The sequence below is a fragment of the Merops nubicus genome, unplaced genomic scaffold (assembly GCF_000691845.1).
Source record: "Merops nubicus isolate BGI_N331 unplaced genomic scaffold, ASM69184v1 scaffold461, whole genome shotgun sequence".
Taxonomy (NCBI): Eukaryota; Metazoa; Chordata; class Aves; order Coraciiformes; family Meropidae; genus Merops; species Merops nubicus.
The window spans coordinates 15620-34344 of record NW_008587420.1 but is presented as its reverse complement, the minus strand read 5'-3'; the positions used below and the strand labels follow the sequence as shown (position 1 = coordinate 34344).

The following is an 18725-nucleotide window of genomic DNA, read 5'->3' as shown; positions in this document are numbered from 1 at the left end:
CCAAGTGACCCATTTAACAGAAATTTCATTAGTGAGAAAGGTCACCTCTCTAATTTCACCTATAAATCCAATAGACCTACAGACAAATGTATTTCTGCATCTGAGAAATGGCATTATAACTTTACTTGAATGTCACAGCATTGTGCACTGCACTGTCACATGAACACTGCAAGATGAGAGCAGAATAATTTCCTTACACCGAAGGTTATGATTTTCCCCCCTACAGTAATAGCTAATATCTTTTCTTTCATCCCACTCCCATGTTACCTCATAGTTTGCTATTGCTTGATCTTAGTCACAGAAATGTGGTGGGTTTATTTTGGAGATTCAGGTGGGAAGAATGATCTCAGTGAAGTTGAAATAGGTAAATCTGTTTGCTAGAGTGGGGATAGCTGACTGCTTGTGCCTGGTTTCCCAGCAGTTGTTTGTGCTGTCTTCATGCCCATGTCACTTGCCTTTTCTGCAGGATAGCAAGCCCCACAGAGAGGGAAAGCGTGTTTCCAGTAAAGAGTATGCTGACAAAATTATACATTCTTCTCCCTATCTATATGGGGATTGCCTTTAAATTTAGGGTGTCGCAAATTGTTTGTCTTAGTAGCTTATGCATGCATTACAAAATAAGCTTTTATGTTTCTTTTAAAGTTTATAGAAGGCAAAATTTCAGAAGGAGGGTCTGTGTAGACAAGCTTATCTGCAGCGGTGGTGGCTCCTCACTCCCTGGCTCAGGAGCTACCATGGCAGTCATAGATGGGACTTTGAGTCAATGGCTGAATTTCTTTCATCTAAAGGTGCTTGTTTCCCTTCTCAAGATGTTTAAAGCTTACTTCTAGTTAGGAGACACTACTGTATCATTGATCCTATTAATGCCCAAGCTGTTTAAGCCATCACTATTAAGTGAGTATTAGCCTTGCTTTTATCTGATAAAAACAGCAAAGCCAAACAATGAGGCCAGAGCCAAATGCAATTGATTACAGACATAGAAATGAAATTTTGATGCTCTGAGCCCTCACCCTTCCTCCCTGCTGGCTCTGATTCGGCCTAAGCAGTAGTAAAACAAGTCAGCTTGGTCTGAATACGCTGTGGCTGGAGTGCAAACAGCCCATGGTGGTAGCACACAGAAAGAGAGGGTCAGCTGCTGCCTCTTGCTACTAGCAGCACCTTCTCCTTGCACTTTTGCTGAGTGCAGGGGATGCTGCCCAGCAGAGGCATGTTGCTAAGTAAAGCTACAGACAAATTTACTGAAGGGTGAAGCCTCTTCATTCCATTCACCCTCATTAGTTTTTATTTCAAACATGTCATGTTATGTTAGCCTAGTGGCTCTCAAGCTCCAGCTTAACTGAACTGGCTGAACTTAACATTGACTTCCTGTTCATTCTATTTTCCTTCTGCTCTTACAAATGAGGATATGCTTGGGTTTCACACTCGTGTGTGTGGTTCTTCCTTACTTACGCACCTATACAATATCCTTTCAGGAGGCTATCAGATACCAACTCAAAGATGAAAATAAGTTACTAAGCAATTGTTCATAGTGATGCCATGGTCAAAAAAACTCCATGAAGGCAGATAAATGTAATTCACATTTCTACAGTTATGGCAAACCGAAGCACAAGGACAGCAATATTTAAGGTGTTTTTGGTCCAGCCCTCTATGATAAGGCTTTTGCTGGTACAGCTGTTAAGGGAGGATGTTTGAAGCATTTTCTCACAAAAAGTGTTTTATTCTGGTTTTAAGCTGGTGTAGTTGATCAGCTTACAGCCAGACTTCAAGAAGGGTTATAAGCAGTGTGCATGTGGGTCTTACCTTAGATCGTACTTGGACTCAAACTGAGTCCACAGCCTTAAGTGAGATATTGTTCATCATCTGCAGAGGCAAGATTCCCCTAAGCACTGGAAAACCCAGCAGCTAGGAGAGGAAAGACACATACACCCCCTCCCAAGCACTCCCATCATGCCCTGCAGTACATGTTTAAACCTCCTGTATGTCTCTGCTCTAATATACATCAAGGCTTTAGTAGTAACAATGCAGAAGGTTGTCATAGAAATTAATTAGGCTTCTGGGAGACATGCATAATTGGTTTTGATGCAGTAGAAGCAACTTTAAATGCTTTATTGTTAATACAAGGAAAGCAATAGTGTTTCCTGCTAACTTGGTTATTAAGCTAGTCTTGTACTATGTTTATTTACTTCTTAGCTTAAGACGTTTGTAAACTTAGTAGTAAGGATGTTTTAATAGGAGAACACTAGTAGAGCAGAGTGTGTTAATATTTATTTAATAATAACATTAATATTTCTATAGCTATCATACAGGAGTATGGAAGGATAAGCTTAACCCACAGAATAAAGTATGTACACTGCAACATCTGCTCTCAGATATTAACAGCTAGATTACCTTTATGATTTAAAGTAATGAAAGAATTTGTTGGGAGCTTGGGGAGGGCATATCAAAAATAAGATCCTGGTGAATCAGCCGTTTTCTCTGTTGTCCTCACACTAAGCAGGTCCTGTGTCTGCAGCCACAGGGTACACATTTTCCCCCTCCTGGAGCACTTAGCTGATGTTGCTGATATGTTTTGTTAAAAATACATTTTTTTTTTTTTCAGTTTCTTTTATTTTTTTCCTGCTGTGTAAGCACACAATGTTTTCTGTAACTTCAACAAGGCTGTTAGAATGCCAAACCTAATGAAAGCACTTATCATTAGGGAAGGTAGCTTTGATGAAGAACATTTAATTGGGGCATGGTCTTTCTTCTGCTTGGATGCACCGTATTGCAGCAACCACAGATGCTGATGGAGAAGGAAGGTCAGAGACCGCAGAAGACAGCTGGGCTTAAGTGCTCTCTCTAAGTTGCCTCTTTTGCCACTGCCAGAGGCAGAGTGCTGGGTTAGATGGACCATTGCTCTGACCAGTAGGTCTATCATCTGCTCTTTTCAGTTTGCTGTGCTAATGGCTGGGACCTGAATTTGCCCAGGTCACCTTTGCTGGCTGTAAGGTCAGGAAGAGAATTTAACAGAGAAGGTGGGCAGTGGCCGCCGCAGTGTGGCATCAGGGATACTGAAAATACCCTGGGGATGCAACTGGCACATGACACTTAAATATGGTGTTATGCTTGGCACTAAGCTAACATCCCACCACAGCTGAAAGGTGTGTTCCTACTCCAGATGCATCATCTGGGGTGGTCATCTGATACTCTGCTGAGCAAATTCACCTAAACAACAGAAAAAATAGCCCTCATCAGGTAATAATACCAAAAAGTGCTTGACAAGAGCACCATGGACGCACCAAGATGCCCTGGCAGGTGTGAGAGAAGGTACAAATGAGGGCAGGACCTTTTCAGTGGCATCTGCTATAGAACCCCTCAGCCCCAACCATGTAACATGACCTTTCCATCACCTCTCACTTGCTGTGCTCCATAGTGCTTCAGCAAAGCTTGACTGAAGTGGGGATATGTTATTCCCATCCTTCTCCTGATAGGGAGGATAGAGCTTCATCTGAGCTGGGGCATCTTCCCTTCAGTTTACTCAGTGGTAGAAACTTTTGAAGCCGCATCACCCTGTGTGTCACTGGCTCAAGAGCTACTCAGTGGCCAACTAGCTGCCACATGTCACTAGGTTCAAATCCAGACAGAAGTCACTCATACCTATGTATGTAGGCACTCAGACAGCTGTCAGAACAGATTACCCTTCATTTGTAACCTGCCCACATATTACATTTTCAGCCTTCCTTGGAAGCTTGTAATGAATTTAAAAAAAAAAGTCCACAGAGTTCAGTTATCATGTTTCCCTTCCCTCTTGCCTGTGAGGAAGAAGTCACTGGGCTTTGCAAGTGAAGCCAGCAGAGATAGTTAACAGCAAGAAAATCCTGCAGAGAAAATAACGTGCATTCCCCAAGTGTTGCTGCAAGGCAACCTGTGCTGACCAGCAGGTCAGCCTGTTCTGGTAAGCTGCTGTGGCAGGGTTACTGAATCGGCAGGTTCCTCTATTGAGTCTCCAGCAAACTGGCCCAAAAGGAATTACCAGCCACATTTACAGCCCATCACAGGTGAGCATAACAGAATATAACTGTGGACATTTTTGGGGTTGGAAGAATTCTGCACTTTTATTTCTTCCTTGGTGTTCAAAACATACCTTGTTTTGCATTTTGCTTGATACAGTATCAACTATCGCAAGGCAAAGCTTGTTCTTCACCTGTCTGACAGAGAGTCTTTTCATGGTGAAGAATTCCCTGAGTTTGGAGACTCACCTGCTGCTGGGTGTACTGGATCTGGCCGGGCTGGAGTTAACCTTCTCCCCAGCAGCCAGCTGTGCTTTGGATATGTGACTAACACACCAGTGTGGTGGCTTTGCTAAACCATGCCTAGGCAGTGTCAAGGTCATCTCCCTTAGTCGTTCTGACCCACAGCAGGGGGTGGGAAAGAAGCTGGAAGGTGACACAGCTGGGACAGCTGACCCCATTTAACTGAAGGGTTATCCCAGACATATGGTGTTGTGATCAGCAGCAAAAGCTCAGGGAAAACGAGGAGGAATGGGGCATGTCTGTGGTAACAAGTAACCGTCATCTGTGCTGAGGTCCTGCTTTCCAGGTAGTGGCTCAATGTCTGCTTGCTAATGGGAAGCAGTGAATTAATTCCTTGTTTTGCTTTGTTTCCACACACAGCTTTTTTTTTCTTTTTTCTTTCCCTATTAAACTCATTTTAGCTTGATCCACAAGTCAGCTGGTACAGTTAACAGAGCACACTAAGTCAAGGAAATCTGAGATAAATTGGGTGGGACTATATGAATCCGACTCAGTGGATAATATATCTTTTCTTCTTTTTAGGAAAATACCTTGGATATGTCTTTAGACAAACACTAAATTGAACATGTAACACAGACTGTAAATTTAATAGCAAGGAGCCACTCAGAGAGGGGTCTGGGCTGGAGATGAGACAGACCATTCAAAGCCTTTAACTCCTCAGCACCATACCATGTGGCCATTGGTTTTAATTGCTTTTGCCTCCTTTAAATAATGAGTCTAAGAGGTGTCTTTAATTTTTCTTTATTTGTAGGTCAAACAATATCATCACTGAATTGAAGAACGAGGTTACTGGTTGAAATACAAGTGCGGTGTAAGACAAATACGGAAGATAACACTTTGCAAATAAATTAATACAGAATAATTGTCTTTGCATAGTTCAGAAGTGAAAAGTAGGAGCAGCAGTGCGCACGTGCTGTGAACTGACACACACCACCACAAAAAAAACCAGGTTCCTAGATAAACTTTTGCAGCTGCAAATAAAACAAACCAAACCAAAAATGCTCCAAACCTTAGAGAGTGCTAATTATTAGAAACCAGGCAGAAAGGGAACTAATGAGCTGCAATTTTTTTTTTTTTTATTTTTTTTTTTTAAACAGACCATGCTGCAGAAGGAGTGTTTTCTCTCCAGACAGAGATGCTTAGATAATCTGCCTTGGCATCCCATAGCCTGTCATACCCGACTGTGATGCTCCTTTGTTGCTGCCCATCTGAAGGCCTATTACGTTCTGTCCCTGACGAAGCTGCTCTTCTGAAAATCCTCGTCGATTCTGCTGAGCTTTCCTGTCCATATACACACAAAAAAAGCAACACATACACATACCATCATTCTACGTATGCACAGAGGATCAAGACAAGCAACCTGAAAGTGGTTCATGCTAACACACATGTCTCCTGTAACGCAGTGTTCCATTTGCACCATCTCATGGGCTGGACAATATTGATCGGGCTAATACCTTTTCCCACAATTAGAAGTAATGCTGTAGTCAAACCTACAATACTTCAGACTTTCACTGTCCACCTTATTCCAGAAACCCAAGGGACTCCCCCAGCAGCTATGGCAGATGAAAAATTTATGTAGTGCTCTATATAACACAAGATAAGGTTAATTTGTGTTAAGCCCTATAACTCTTAACAGCTGTAGTTCACGGGATCTGATCAATGAGACACTAACCTGTGCATTAGTACCAGCTGATACCCATCTAGGGCAACAGTACAAATCAGGGGAGTAAATGAGAGCTGAATGTACCCAGAGAAACAACGGGACAGAAAAGTGACTTTTGCTCAGTTTTTGCAGAGTGGATGATGATGATTGCCCACAGGACAGAACAATTGCTGTCTTACCATTTCCAGATCTCTCTCCTCTAAGCAATAGACTTTGCCCTTTGCACCTGTGTCTTAACTGTATGACAGTCCTTTATCTTCTGTCAAAACACACTGACCGCTTTTGTTCCGTGTCCTTGGTCTCAAAAGCCCTTTGGATCAATGAACCTTTGTTGGAGTTTAAAAGGAGTCTCTCTTCCCTGAAAATAGCACTGAGGGCCAAAGTGGAGGTTAAGAAGAACATAAAAGTTTGTGAGCTGATGCCTTTCAAGAAGCTGTATATTAAGCTGTATATTTTGGACTGATCTTTTGTTTATACAAGGTGGGGCAAACAAGTAATTTAGAAGGGAGAAGGATCAGTCTGTTCCTACCAAATAAACCTTATGAATCTGCAGAGCCCAGATGAAGAGAGACTTTCAAGCAACCAGCCTCTATTCACACCCGGGTACAATCTTTCTCCCCACTGTCTGTCCCGGGATCAGGTCACCCTGCAATATGGCATCACATTTCAGTTCCCCTTCTCTCCCCACCCCACCAGCAGATGAGAATGTCAGATTAGGTGCCAGCTGAGATTGAAAACCATCAACATGATCCTCTCTGTGAGGGCCTGGTCCTGTACAGTGCTGAGCAGCCTGGCTTGAGTCCAGAAAAGCACTTAATCTCTTTGCTGGGTTTATGGGGTTCAGGACATTGCAGGAGGTGAACCCATGTCAGCATGAAAGCCCAGCAAAGCAGAACAGTGAGAAAGATCCACAGGAAACCAGTACTGACCTGGCATTTTTCAGAATGGGCTCCAGTGTTAATGTATAGACTAGTAAGAGGGCTTATAGAAGCCCATCACAGGCTCTGGGATCTCACAGCATTTTGTTTTGGAGGGAGGCATGCAGAACTGCAGGTGCCACAGAAAGCAACACCCTCTCACTGCTGCTTAATTTCTTTTCCAGAATACTTAGACAGGCTCTGAACTACTGCCAGGTTCTCCACCACAAGATGATGTTTTTAGAACTCCTCCTATTACCTAACTGAATATCAGGTTCACTGTCTGCCTTTATTTTAATTAAAATCCCAGGAACCCATTTGATTATTTTTTCCTCTTTCCTCCTAGAATTTTCAGCTGTGTTGTGGAGTAATTCCACAGAAAGTTGAACAGTAACTCAGAGCCAAAAAAAAAAAAAAAAAGAAGAGAACTGCAAAGAATAAACAAAAAGAAAGACTAAAGAGATGCCTGGATATGTTAATAAAAGTTGATTACACATACAGTATGGATCACATAATGTTATTTTTACCTCCATAAGCACCACATTTAGTATATGATTGTCTTAGAGATAACTACATGGACTTACATTTTGCTTTTAGGGTGGTGGCAATGGCCTTCACTGACACTGTAGAAAAAAGAGGTGAGGGCAAGTCTATTCCTCTCAGTGCCTCACACTATGTCAAGTTCTGTTTTGCCTGTTTGACATCACATGGCATCACCCTTACCCAAAGTGATCCCCTCATAGCTGTTAATTTTTTGTGCTAACTTCACACCAGTGCTTGTGGTTGCCAAACCACAAGATAACAAACAGCCATGGATGCATGAACCTTGCTAGGGCACACAAGGAAGGGGGGAATCAGCCCTGGTGGGTCTGGGTATGTGAGACACTGGCAATGGGAAGTTAAATAGCTTAGCTCAAGTGTGGGGGTATCTTGATCACTGTAGTTGCCTGCATGGATATTCTTGCTCCATTTAATCTTGACATCTTTCAATTTAACTTAAGGTGATTAAGAATCAGCCTGAAAGCCCTGACTCATGGCTAACACTGGGTGACAGTAAGGGGGTTTGATCTGCCTGAAGAGATGGGTAAGCTACTCAGAAAACAGCTCCTGATCTGCAGTATGTTGTTTCCTTATAGAAATAACACATTTTCCTTAAGGCAGTGGCTCTAAACTGGTCTTTCAGGGGCTGCAGTAGATATGCATTGGCTATCTAAGCAGTATGGGTAGGATAGACAGCCAGGGGAGAAGGGCGGTGATCACATCTATGCCAATGAAAACTATTCCCACCCACAATTAAAAAAATCCAGATGAAAATTAATTTTTCCATGTAGGACTTTGTTTTAGCTACATAAACCAAATAAGCCTGTCTGGTTCATAGTGATTTCATGTCTGGTTTATATTAAAGCACATAACTAGATTTGAACCCAATTTCAAACCCTATTATATTCCATAAATACAAATTTATTTGTACACTGTATTAAGTTAAACTAATTTCATCTAAAGAGTGCATAGGAGTTTGCACTTATTCACCTAAAATTCAAGTCTCACTTAGGCTGAGTTAAACCAGCTTGAGGTTTAAGACAAACTAAGTGAAGTTTGCCTTACTTTTGTTGAGCCTCACCTACATGTCAGAAAATTCAAGGAAATCAAAGAGAAGCAGCGAACATGCCTCAGACATTTTGACATAAGAATTACTTTTGGATGGCAGAATCTCATGACAATAATATGCCTGTGAGGCAGGAGGGCTAAGTGTGGGAGGATTTCCTTTTCTTCCTGTTTCTGTTCTCAGCCTCCCTGGCCAGAATAAATGGAGTTTTAGAGCAAATAAACAGCTTTGCCAAGATAGAGAATTCTTCAGAGAAGTGGTAGACCCCAAGAAAAAAAGATGACTTGGAAATGAAATAATTTTTGGTTTGGTGAAAAACAGAAAGAGGCTTCATGCCTTTTCTCTGCTCAGTAAAGGGGTCACTACATGGGGGTTTGCAGATAACCTTGACAGCCTTGTCTTCATTAATCTTTCTGCCTGTTAATAGATGTGAGGCAAAAGTATGCCTTTCCTGCCAGCCACTCTTAGCACACACATATCTGCATGGCTGATGCCATTTTTTTGGTCCCTTTTCTTCATAAATGGACACAGAGGATTCACTCATGAAAAGATGCTGAAGCTGCCAAACAGATGAATGTTATCAAAACTGATGGCTGAATTTATTAAGTATCATTGCTCTTCTGGGCAATAAGAATAAGTGGACATGAAAATTATGTCTCTTCTTCAGTGATCAGTGTGGGCCTCTCACACAGCAAGGTGGATGTGCTATGAGGGTGCCTGGAGCAGGATGCTGCACTCCTCCCTGTGTGCACCACCAAAAGCCAGCCAGCCAGTAAAGTCCCCACGCATGCATGCAGCTGTCCACACCAACACAGCCTGTCCCAGCCTCCTTCAAAAGAGATGCCTACAGGGAGAAACCAGAGCTGCAGCCACAGGCAGTGTGCTCCCTACTCCTGGTACCAGTAGTGCTGTCCCAGGTCCAGGCAGGAGGGACACCTAAGGTGGCTTGATGAGGCTACATGAGAAAAGGCTGTGCTACAGAGTTCCCACAGGGCTCCTCCCCTGCTCTCCTGCTGTAACTTTAAGCCAACAAGATATGGCTGGATGTGGGCCTAGCAGTGATGCTGGTAAAGTTGTGAACCAGTGAAGGGCAGAAAATGTCACAGCCTAGTTGGGTCTTTGCTTCCCTCCTCTAGAGTCCAGAGAAAAAAAAAATTATCTTGATTACAAGGAAACTTTGGAAAGATTCTTCTCTTCTTTTCCCAGTAAATTTCCTTAAAGCCTAAAGGCAGATGATATTACTAGCCTCCTGAGGAAGACAGCTCTGAGCAGCTGTGCTTTAGACTTTACCTGTGAAACCAGGAAGGATCTCCTTTGTAGCAGCCGTCATCCTTGGTGACTGCCAAACTGCCTAGAGCCATTAAGGTTCTCTGCACTGCTGCCATGTCCTTCCCTGGAAAGCCAGACAGTAAAATTAATATAAGAAATCCTTGCAAAACAAACAGCTTGGCACACTTATGAGAGGTCTTACCCAATGTTTTAACAAACTCCCTCAGCTCCCTTGAAGAAAAGCATTAACAGCATTATAAATGCCATTTTACCATTGCTGAAATGGAGGTACTGACATGCAAGAGCTTATTAAAAGTCATCAAAGGGATAGTGGTTAAGTGAAACTTAACAATGTTTTTAAGCCTCTGGTTATTTTAATAACTTCCTCCATATTATTTTAAGTCCTCCTAGATAATCCTTTTGGCAAAATTTTCTCCTAAGTAGAGATCACTTTGGCATACAAACTACAGTAATATACTCAGTAAAACATGATTGAAGGAGAATAGTGTGCTAAACAACAGTGCTGTGTCTCAGCTTCTTCACCTGTAAACTGGTAAAATGCTGATCCCACCATTTAACCCCTGGCAACTTCAGGCAGTCCCTGTGCTAACAGAGTTGACAGCAGTCCTGTAGAGTTCCTGTGCAAGTAAATTTTATCAGCACCTCCCAATGTAACCATCAGATCACCTCTCAAATCCTTCCTACTGGCTTCCTTTCTCAGGCTGCCAAAAACTGGTGTTCTGCAGTTTCACACCTCTACTTCCTGCCATCCAGCCCATTATTCTTCTACTTCCTCCCTGTGTTACCTCACTTCATTCCTTGTTTCAGAAAGTCATCTCATCTTTAGCCAAGTAAAAGTTACATATCTGCTCATCACTAATTCCTTAGGTTCCCTCCACAAATGACAGCAAAAGGAAAGCTTCTCAGGGGATAATTTATCCCATCTCCAACGGGAAGGGTAAAATTGCCTATCACTTGGTTAGAGGCACACCCTCCACCCAGCTGAAAATTCACAAAATTTTTCCTTTCTGGTCAACATCTTTTGCTAATTCCTCCAGTGAATTAAAAAACAAAAAAAATGAACAACAACAACAACAGGAAAAAAAAAAAACCAAAAAAAAAACCCACCTGATAATAAGATTGCTCCTTTTGTTTTGGTTCTTTCCCTGTACTTTGTCAGTTGGTGTAAAAAGGCCAGGGAACATAAAGGCATCAGAGTCATAGAACGGCTTAAGTTAGAAGGGATCCTAGAGATCCTCTAATCCAATCTCCTTGACATGGACAGGGACACCTCTCAACTAGACTAAGTTAATAGACTTTAACTCATCCTAATAAAGATGTTCAGTTTTGAAAACTTTCTAGCAAAGATGTGTTGCAGCCAGTATTACCAGTTTTGTGAGGTGGTAAGTTGTTACAAACCTGCCTTTTGCCTCTCCCTTTTTCTGAAATCTTTCCTGTGTTTCTATGACTCCTCTCCCTTCCTTTCTGTTTCAGTTCTTCCTCTTTCCTAAAATAATTTGTCTAGTTAACAGATCTGATTTTGACTGTAAGTTTTTCACATGTGAAAATAAGTAATTCATAAAAACATGGGATACTAAAGACATGATGATGATAATGATATTAATGAAAATAGACCAGTAGACCATCTGGAATGCAGAGGGAAGGGAGCACTGCACATTGTGTGTTTATGCTGTGCATCACTCTGATTACAGCAGATGCAGTTCAGGGCTTTGGTTCATGCAACCTAAATGCACAGCACACTGACTGAGGCGAGGAAGACACCCTCAAGCTGAAACCATCTCGCAGCTCCCAACTGTGGCTGTTGTACAGCCTATAAAGTTTATAGCAATCCTATCTGCAGGGGAACCATTTGCTCAGAAAATTAAGTGCCAGCCATCCAGAATCCTCTTTTTGCTGTATTTGTAACTGTAAATGGCACCAGACAGGGTCCTTGCCTAAGAGGGCAGCCGGAGAGCTGACCCCCCCCCCACAAATCCACAGGCACACAGAGAAGAGCACGAGGATGCAACGCCAAGAGGTCCCCGAGGCAGCAGATGTACCATATGCTGTGACAGATGCCACACAGCATCCTTGGGATGCCTCCCGTATAACAAGGACCACTGTGACTGACTGGGATGAAGGAAGATGTGAAGAAGGATTTAAAAGTGAATGAGCTGAATAATGGCAGCGGGAGCAGGAAAAAAAAGAAAAGAGAAAAAAAAAAAGAAAAACCAAAAAGTGGGTAGCAAAAGATGAGGATGGGCCCGGCAGAGCCATCTGGCAGCCCCCCCCCCACGCTCTGCACTCAGCTCTGGCTGGTTTGTCAGTGGAGAGTGGGAGACACTGCAGGGGAAAAAGAAACCCAGTGGGAGCCGAGAGCCATGTGACAAAGCAGAGCCAGGGCCATGGCCAGGCTTTGCAGAGCCTCCCTGCTGCATGGAAGGGGTGCTGCAGGGCAGAGAAGGTGCCAGCCCTCGGTGGCATTGTGACATTTAGCCACTTCCATCATAGGATATGAGGGGCTCGGTGGTCAGCATAAAAAGGGCTGTGAAAAGTTTTAGATTTCCACTGAGAAAGTCACCTAACACTGAAGCCACCTGACAGAAGTGATAATACACATTCTCTGAAGCCAGGCTTGACTCTGGCATTGCAGAAAATTTCAGGCAGTGCCTTCCCTCTGCCCCAGTACTTGTTTGCCGACAGGCCCATGGGCTGCCCGCCTGGCCCCCAGCCTCAGCCTCCCTGAATCACCATGCAAGGCCAACGGCCTTTCCTCTGCATCTTCAGTGTCCTCTGCAGCGTGCTTTGAAGAGCACAGCCCTGCAGAGGATTTGGCACTGCCTCTGCAAGGAGGGGACTCTGCTCACTTCTTATACTAAGCCTTTCTTTTGGGGGGAAACCTGGCTGGAAGGCCACCTTCTTCAGGTCCAGGAAGGGGATGGTTCAAGCGCAAAGATGGAGAACTGCTCTGCATAGTTTTCCTGAAATGCTTTTTTGTAAAGGCTGAACAAATACTCAGAGGTACAGCTGCCTCTTGCCTGCCTGGAAATATACTGGGGAGGCATCTGCAAACAACAGTGAACATAATAACTTCAGCATGGATTAGGTAAAGCTGCACAGCGCAGTACATTTAACGTAAGAAAGGACCAAAAGAAAGGTGATAGTTCTTTTGGACCAAGAAGTCACAGAGATAAGAAAAGTGCACCAGATGGACTGAATGAGTTTGAAACAGCCAACAGCAGATTGCATCCTAAAACATTTTCATTAATTGTCACTAAGAATTTCAAAGCTCTCAGAAAACAATTAGTGCCAGCAAAAAGCTGTTTTTCAGTCACACATTTTTTCGCCCTATAAACATACATCAACACTGCCCCTTTTTCTAAAGAGGTTACGGCCTGAATTATAGGAGCACTGTAATTATGGACTAGTGACAAAGAGACTGTCTCCAGCTAATGCATCCAGGTTCAGACAATTCAGCCCTCAAGCAGCACAGATGCTAGAGGTCAGAGTTATGGTTAGACAGAAAAAGCTCGCAGTGACTCACTGCTGGAGAGACATACTGTTTCATCTCAGCACTGAAATGAGCAGCAGGAGGGATGAAAACGGAGTGGGAAAGCGAGGAGACAGTTTAGTTTTGGGAAGTCCTAAAATAACAACAGAGGTAAGTCTTGTATGTCTCCCTCCTAGGCTGCAAGTTGCATTTTGACTTCCTGTACTCTGGAAGTTACTAGCTATTTTTCCTTACATCTGTTGAGAAAAGCTGACGAGTGAAAGGAAGAGAAGTGAGGGAGACAGCATCATCAGGAGATTTTTGTCTTTAGAGTAAGTCCTTTTCATTGTAAGGATCAATGTAACATACTTTTATTTGAATGGTGAGAAGCCATTAGGAGATGCAAAAGACTGCAAAGAACAGCATCTGAAATGACCTATTATCATCCCTTACAAGATAGATGGAGCTTCTCTTTCAACAGCCTGGCTAGACTAAGGGGGTGGGGGGGGTGTTAGTCCAGGGAAGTTAAAATCCCTTCATTTAAGACATTTAAAGGTAGCCTACATACTGAACTGGAAAAAATAATCCTACCCTTGTGCCCAAAGGTAGGATTTGTCAAGCAAATCTGGCACCCTGAGAACATTACAGATCCCAGTAACTCCAGCTGTCAGAATATTCTTCTCTTCTAACCCGTCCACAAAGAGCTCCCTAGTCTGTCTTTCCTTCAGAGGACTGATTTCTTCCACGTACCTCAACATCCCGTGAAAACAGACTCCACTTTTTTTCCTCCATGTGTGTTCCTACACAAACTCTGCTGACCAGCTTTCTCAGTGTATTGCTTTCTTCTTTCCACTGTTTCATTCTCATGGCAATTTTTTGACCCTTTCACCGCCTTGCAGCTGTGCTTGCTCTGAGCCCTCACACAAAAGGTTTGCATCACCTCCTCCAGAGAGATGCAGGGTGTTTGGTTAGAGCAGCAGGAAGGGTTGTATCCCCACAGAAGTGGGCAAAACCAGTAATATGAACACAGAAATGACTCAGGTCTTCAGGAATGGAAGCACAGTTTCCATTCCAAGCGTGTGATGGAGATAGCCTTCACCTGGACTACTGCAAAACCACAGGGGCACTCTGAATTCTTTTTTTGCTGTTGCCATAGTGACCTCTCTTAGAAGACCTTATCCTTAGAAAGAGATGCTCAGCTAACATGGTGTTAAGAGTGAGTTTTGCTTCTCAGTAGTCATAAATGAGCCCTCATAAGCTTCACAGAGGCATATATGAGCTCCTCGGTATGGATTTTATAGCTCTAATTTAAGCTTTGCTTATAATTCGAAAACTGCAATAAAATCTTGCTATCAGAAAGTAAAAGTTTTCCATATCTGCTATTAGGAGCTATTTACTTGGAAATAATTAGCATAGAGAACACTTGTTTTATTAGGTCTGTGGATTTCTATCAGAGTGATGGGCTTTTGGATAACACATGTGCTTGGAAAGGCTCCGTTATGCCCTCAGGGTAATAAAAACCCCTCAGAGGAGATTATACACCACCGGAAGAACATGGTAATGAGGGACAGCAAACAAAACCAAAAGATAATTACATTAGAGAATATGCCATAGACCAAAAGCACCATTAGAACACATCAAAGCAAAGTAAAATGAAGACTGTAAGCTGGCTTCCAGTTTATTATTTTTACCTTCCCATAAATCCACTGTCTGGAAAATATCTGTTGTTCTTACTCCGTAGATTTCAGCAGCTTTTAAGAACTGAGAAATTTGCTCCATCTGCTTGAAAGCCATTTTTGATTCAGAGATCTTTGCAATAGGCTCATTTCCCTTTGGATGTAAACTGTTTATTAACTTGCATAACAGCTGAGAGATAAATACAGAAACAAAATTAGAAATAAGTCACCAAATTAAAAGTCAATTTCTGAACATGAAATGATGCTGCAAAATACTTTTGGCCTGACCAGTTTCTATCAGGGACATAATTTCTTCAATTAAAAACAAATAATTGAATTTATTATAATCAAAGTATATTAGAAATGCACTAAAGCTTTCATGAACTGATGGCAACAGCCTGACCATATAAATCCTAATCTGCTAGAAACAACAAAGCAATCACTGGTAAAGGTTATATAACAACTGATAGAGAAGAAACCACATGCCCAAGCCAAAAACATAAGCAATGTCAATTGAAATATTGTTAAAGTCACTTTGGCAGAGATTCAATGATTAGTGTATTCTTACAGCCCACTGCAAACAGCAGCATCTGTCTGTTGTTCAATAAGCCAATGGAATACAATGTTTTAGCTACAGAATTATTCCCAAGAAGAAAACAGTTATGATATAATCCAATCCTTTAAATTTTCTATATCTCTTCACCTTTCCTTCTCACCACTGATGATTCCTTAAGGAGAAAAGCATACATCTGATTTTAAAACAGATCTCATTTAAATTTATAAGAAAAGATGCTGAAGGAATGAGTCATATATAACTCGCATGACTCATAAGAATCATAAGTACTGTACTAATGCCAGTGCACTTGTATAATAATCATCTTCTGAGATTAAGACTCCTGGTCAACAGGAAATAAATCAGATCATAAGATATATATTTCTGCACTGGCCATGAGCTCTGATCAGTGTAGCCAGATGAAGACAGAAAATAAGGATGCTGTGCATATAAAAACATGCAAGTATATAACTGGACAAACCACTCACCGTTCCATCCATCAGCCATGTCTGAAAATGTTGCCTTCCAGGAGGAGGGTGCTCTATCTGTTCTCCACACTGTACAATAATCCAGTTCACCAGCCTAGACTCTAATTCCGGGTCATATTTCTGCTCAATCTTTTCCTGAACTTCTCGGCTTAAGCCATAGCTTGGTCCTCTGTTAGCCATCTCTGGAACCAAAGCAGGACTTACTTGGTGGGTAGAGTCCTGACCTGCAGCTTTGAAGTAGGCACCAGAAGATTAAAGAATAAGAGAATGAGCAGCCTGCCCTATATGTCAGACAGTTGAACAGTTGTTCATCAGCACTGAAAGTAACTGTATGGCACCGGTTATAGCTGTTCTGCAGAACAGGGGAGGGAGCAACGAGGGAATATCCTTTTCCAAAAGCACAGATCAGCTACAACATTAAAAAAAAAAAAAAAAAAAAAAAAAAAACCGGCTGCCCCCCCCCCCCAGCCACAAAAACAGAAGAAAGGCAAGATTTAAAACAGAGTAGGTTTGAAAGAAAGGCTGCTACTATATTTACAGAGAATACAATAGAGTTCTCAGATCAATGTTAAGGCTGCCCACAAATCCAAAAACGCTTTAAAATTGCCTACCTAATGCTTGCTAATAAGAAGGAGGTTGTACATGGGAGCTCAAGCAATCCGATTAAAGCTGCAGTCAGGGTCTTCCTCAGCAGAGATTGAGGGCTGGATATCCAGAGATCAGCAAACCGAAAAGCACTGATGAATTTAAGAGACGAAGGCTGCCACAGTGCCCTGCTGCTGCTGCAGCATCCTGGTTTGAAGAACAGTGTATTGATTTGGTTTTCCTCACATATGAGGAGGGTCAAAGCAGGGGCGTTGCTAAGAGCCATTAAAGAGGCCTGCCTACTCAGCCGCAGCCTGGGGAGCCTGTTTATCTCGCCCATCTGCAGCCTGTTTTCATGCACGTTTCCTCAGCCTGGCACTGTTCTCCCTCCAGGCTCAGCTTTACTCCACCTAGTCTGCATCAACCCAAACTGCACCAAGCATCCCAGGGCCAGATGGACTGCACCAGACTGCACACTGTTAAACGAAGGTAACAGAAATTACTACGCATCTTGTTTATTTTTAAGGATACAAAACCTTTTTCTCCCTGTTTGGCATTACAGTGCTAACAGGCTTAGAGAGTGAAAAATTATTTCTCCTCTTCCTTGTTCAAGTGCTGATAAGAAGTTTCAACAAGGGGACGATAGGTTGAAAAGCCAAGGGAGAGAATGGAAGTAGTAGAACATTATTAATCACCCTGTCTTTAGTATATATTAAGCTATCAAAGAGGGTAATAGTGTCTTGGGAAGACAACTTGAACCACTAAGACCAAGGGGAAATCACCAAAACCTAGCAAACCTACTATAAAGCACAAGGAACGTATTTTCTGCTGGTGTAAGTCGCCATGCCTCCATTGATAGGAAGGGAGCTATGCCCGTGTGCAGTAGTTTAAATTTTGAACATACCACTGCAATAGTGGGAGGGGAGAGAAGGAAAGCTAGGACAAGAGGCTCTTTTGGTCTCTACAGTTATTCTTTATTAAATAAAAAAAATAATTTTGCTTTTCTCCAGGTTGCACCAGACTTTGTAAAATGTCTTTCATCCATCCTGTATTATCCAGTCTGCTACAAAATAGTTCTCTTTTGCAAATTATTCATATTTTAGCTTGATATGAAAAGAAGCTGATAAACCTGAGGTAGATTCAAAATCAGCTTTGCCCAGAAAAGTCCTTCTGCTGGATTTTAAAAAGAAAAACCAAAGGACAGAGGAATACAGCTCCTTGTCTGTCTGTCTCAAAATGGTCTCTCCATTTGTTACTTTCTCATTGTAAGACCATGAATTCTCAGATTTATGCTGCTTTGGATGCTGCTGGGCTTGAGCAGATTCAAGAGATGAAAAATTTAATAGATGACCTAATTCATTGTTGTCCTCTACAGGCAATTCATTTAGTGCCTTCTCTTCTCTGCACTGGTAGTTTTAAAACCCTAGGAGATATTTGATTACATAACACAGAGGATGCTACGTGACAAGGCCGCCACTTGAGCACTTTCCATTCCAGTGAACACACTGTTGAAGGTAAGTGCAAGGCGAGGAGCAGAAATGGAGACCAGAGGAGGAGTAAGCTGCAGCTGCAACAGTAAAAGGCAGTACATGAATTTGGTGTCCTTTCCATTCAAGCAGCTGTTAAGGGCCAGGTGTTACAGTCTTTGACCAGTCCCACAAAGAATAAGCAGCTTTACGTTGCCTTTTCACATATTTTTCTGTTCTGTTTAGTTGGGAGCTAGCTATGTAGGTTGTTTGGCTGTTTCTGGTCAAACCAGGGTGTTCAGTGATTACTGGCAGTGAGATTTCATGAAAGCCACTTACCTTTGCATGAGCTTCTGACCCTGCTTCCTAACTTGCGGGCAGGGACAGGTAATTTAACTCTCCTAAGCTGCAGAGCAGAGGTCTCCCCCATCACAGATGTTGGCTCTGCAACCTATGCTCGAGGGACTGTTCCACACTGTGAAAGCTGAAATGCAAGCTTGTCCATAATATAAATTTTTAATAAGGCTTTGAAAAAAACAGGAAAGCTGCAGAGGATTGGAAAAATGCCAGCTCCTCCCCAATACTTCTACAATATGAGTAATCAAATCATAAGCCTGCTTCTCTGCCATCAATCCCGGGAAAAACAATAGATTTTTTTTTGAACTTGATAGTGTTGACGCAATTTTCTGAAAGCTCTGTAATACATTAGAGTTAGATACT

General features: G+C 42.4%; 1 protein-coding gene across 2 annotated transcripts; it reads right to left on the bottom strand.

Moving 5' to 3' along the window:
- Positions 1 to 5016: 5016 nt before the first annotated feature.
- On the bottom strand, positions 5017 to 16956 carry TAGLN3 (transgelin 3). 2 transcript variants are annotated; one of them, XM_008948891.1, is made up of 5 exons: positions 16566 to 16956; positions 15955 to 16136; positions 14929 to 15103; positions 9769 to 9871; positions 5017 to 5573 (listed from the first exon to the last, which is right to left on the bottom strand). In XM_008948891.1, exons 2-5 carry the CDS (start codon positions 16132 to 16134, stop codon positions 5432 to 5434), a joined length of 600 nt encoding a protein of 199 aa, XP_008947139.1. In that variant the 5' UTR covers positions 16135 to 16136; positions 16566 to 16956; the 3' UTR covers positions 5017 to 5431. The 2 variants fall into 2 exon arrangements, with proteins under 2 accessions (XP_008947139.1, XP_008947140.1); XM_008948892.1 differs by lacking the exon at positions 16566 to 16956 and having other exon boundaries at positions 15955 to 16301.
- Positions 16957 to 18725: the final 1769 nt, after the last annotated feature.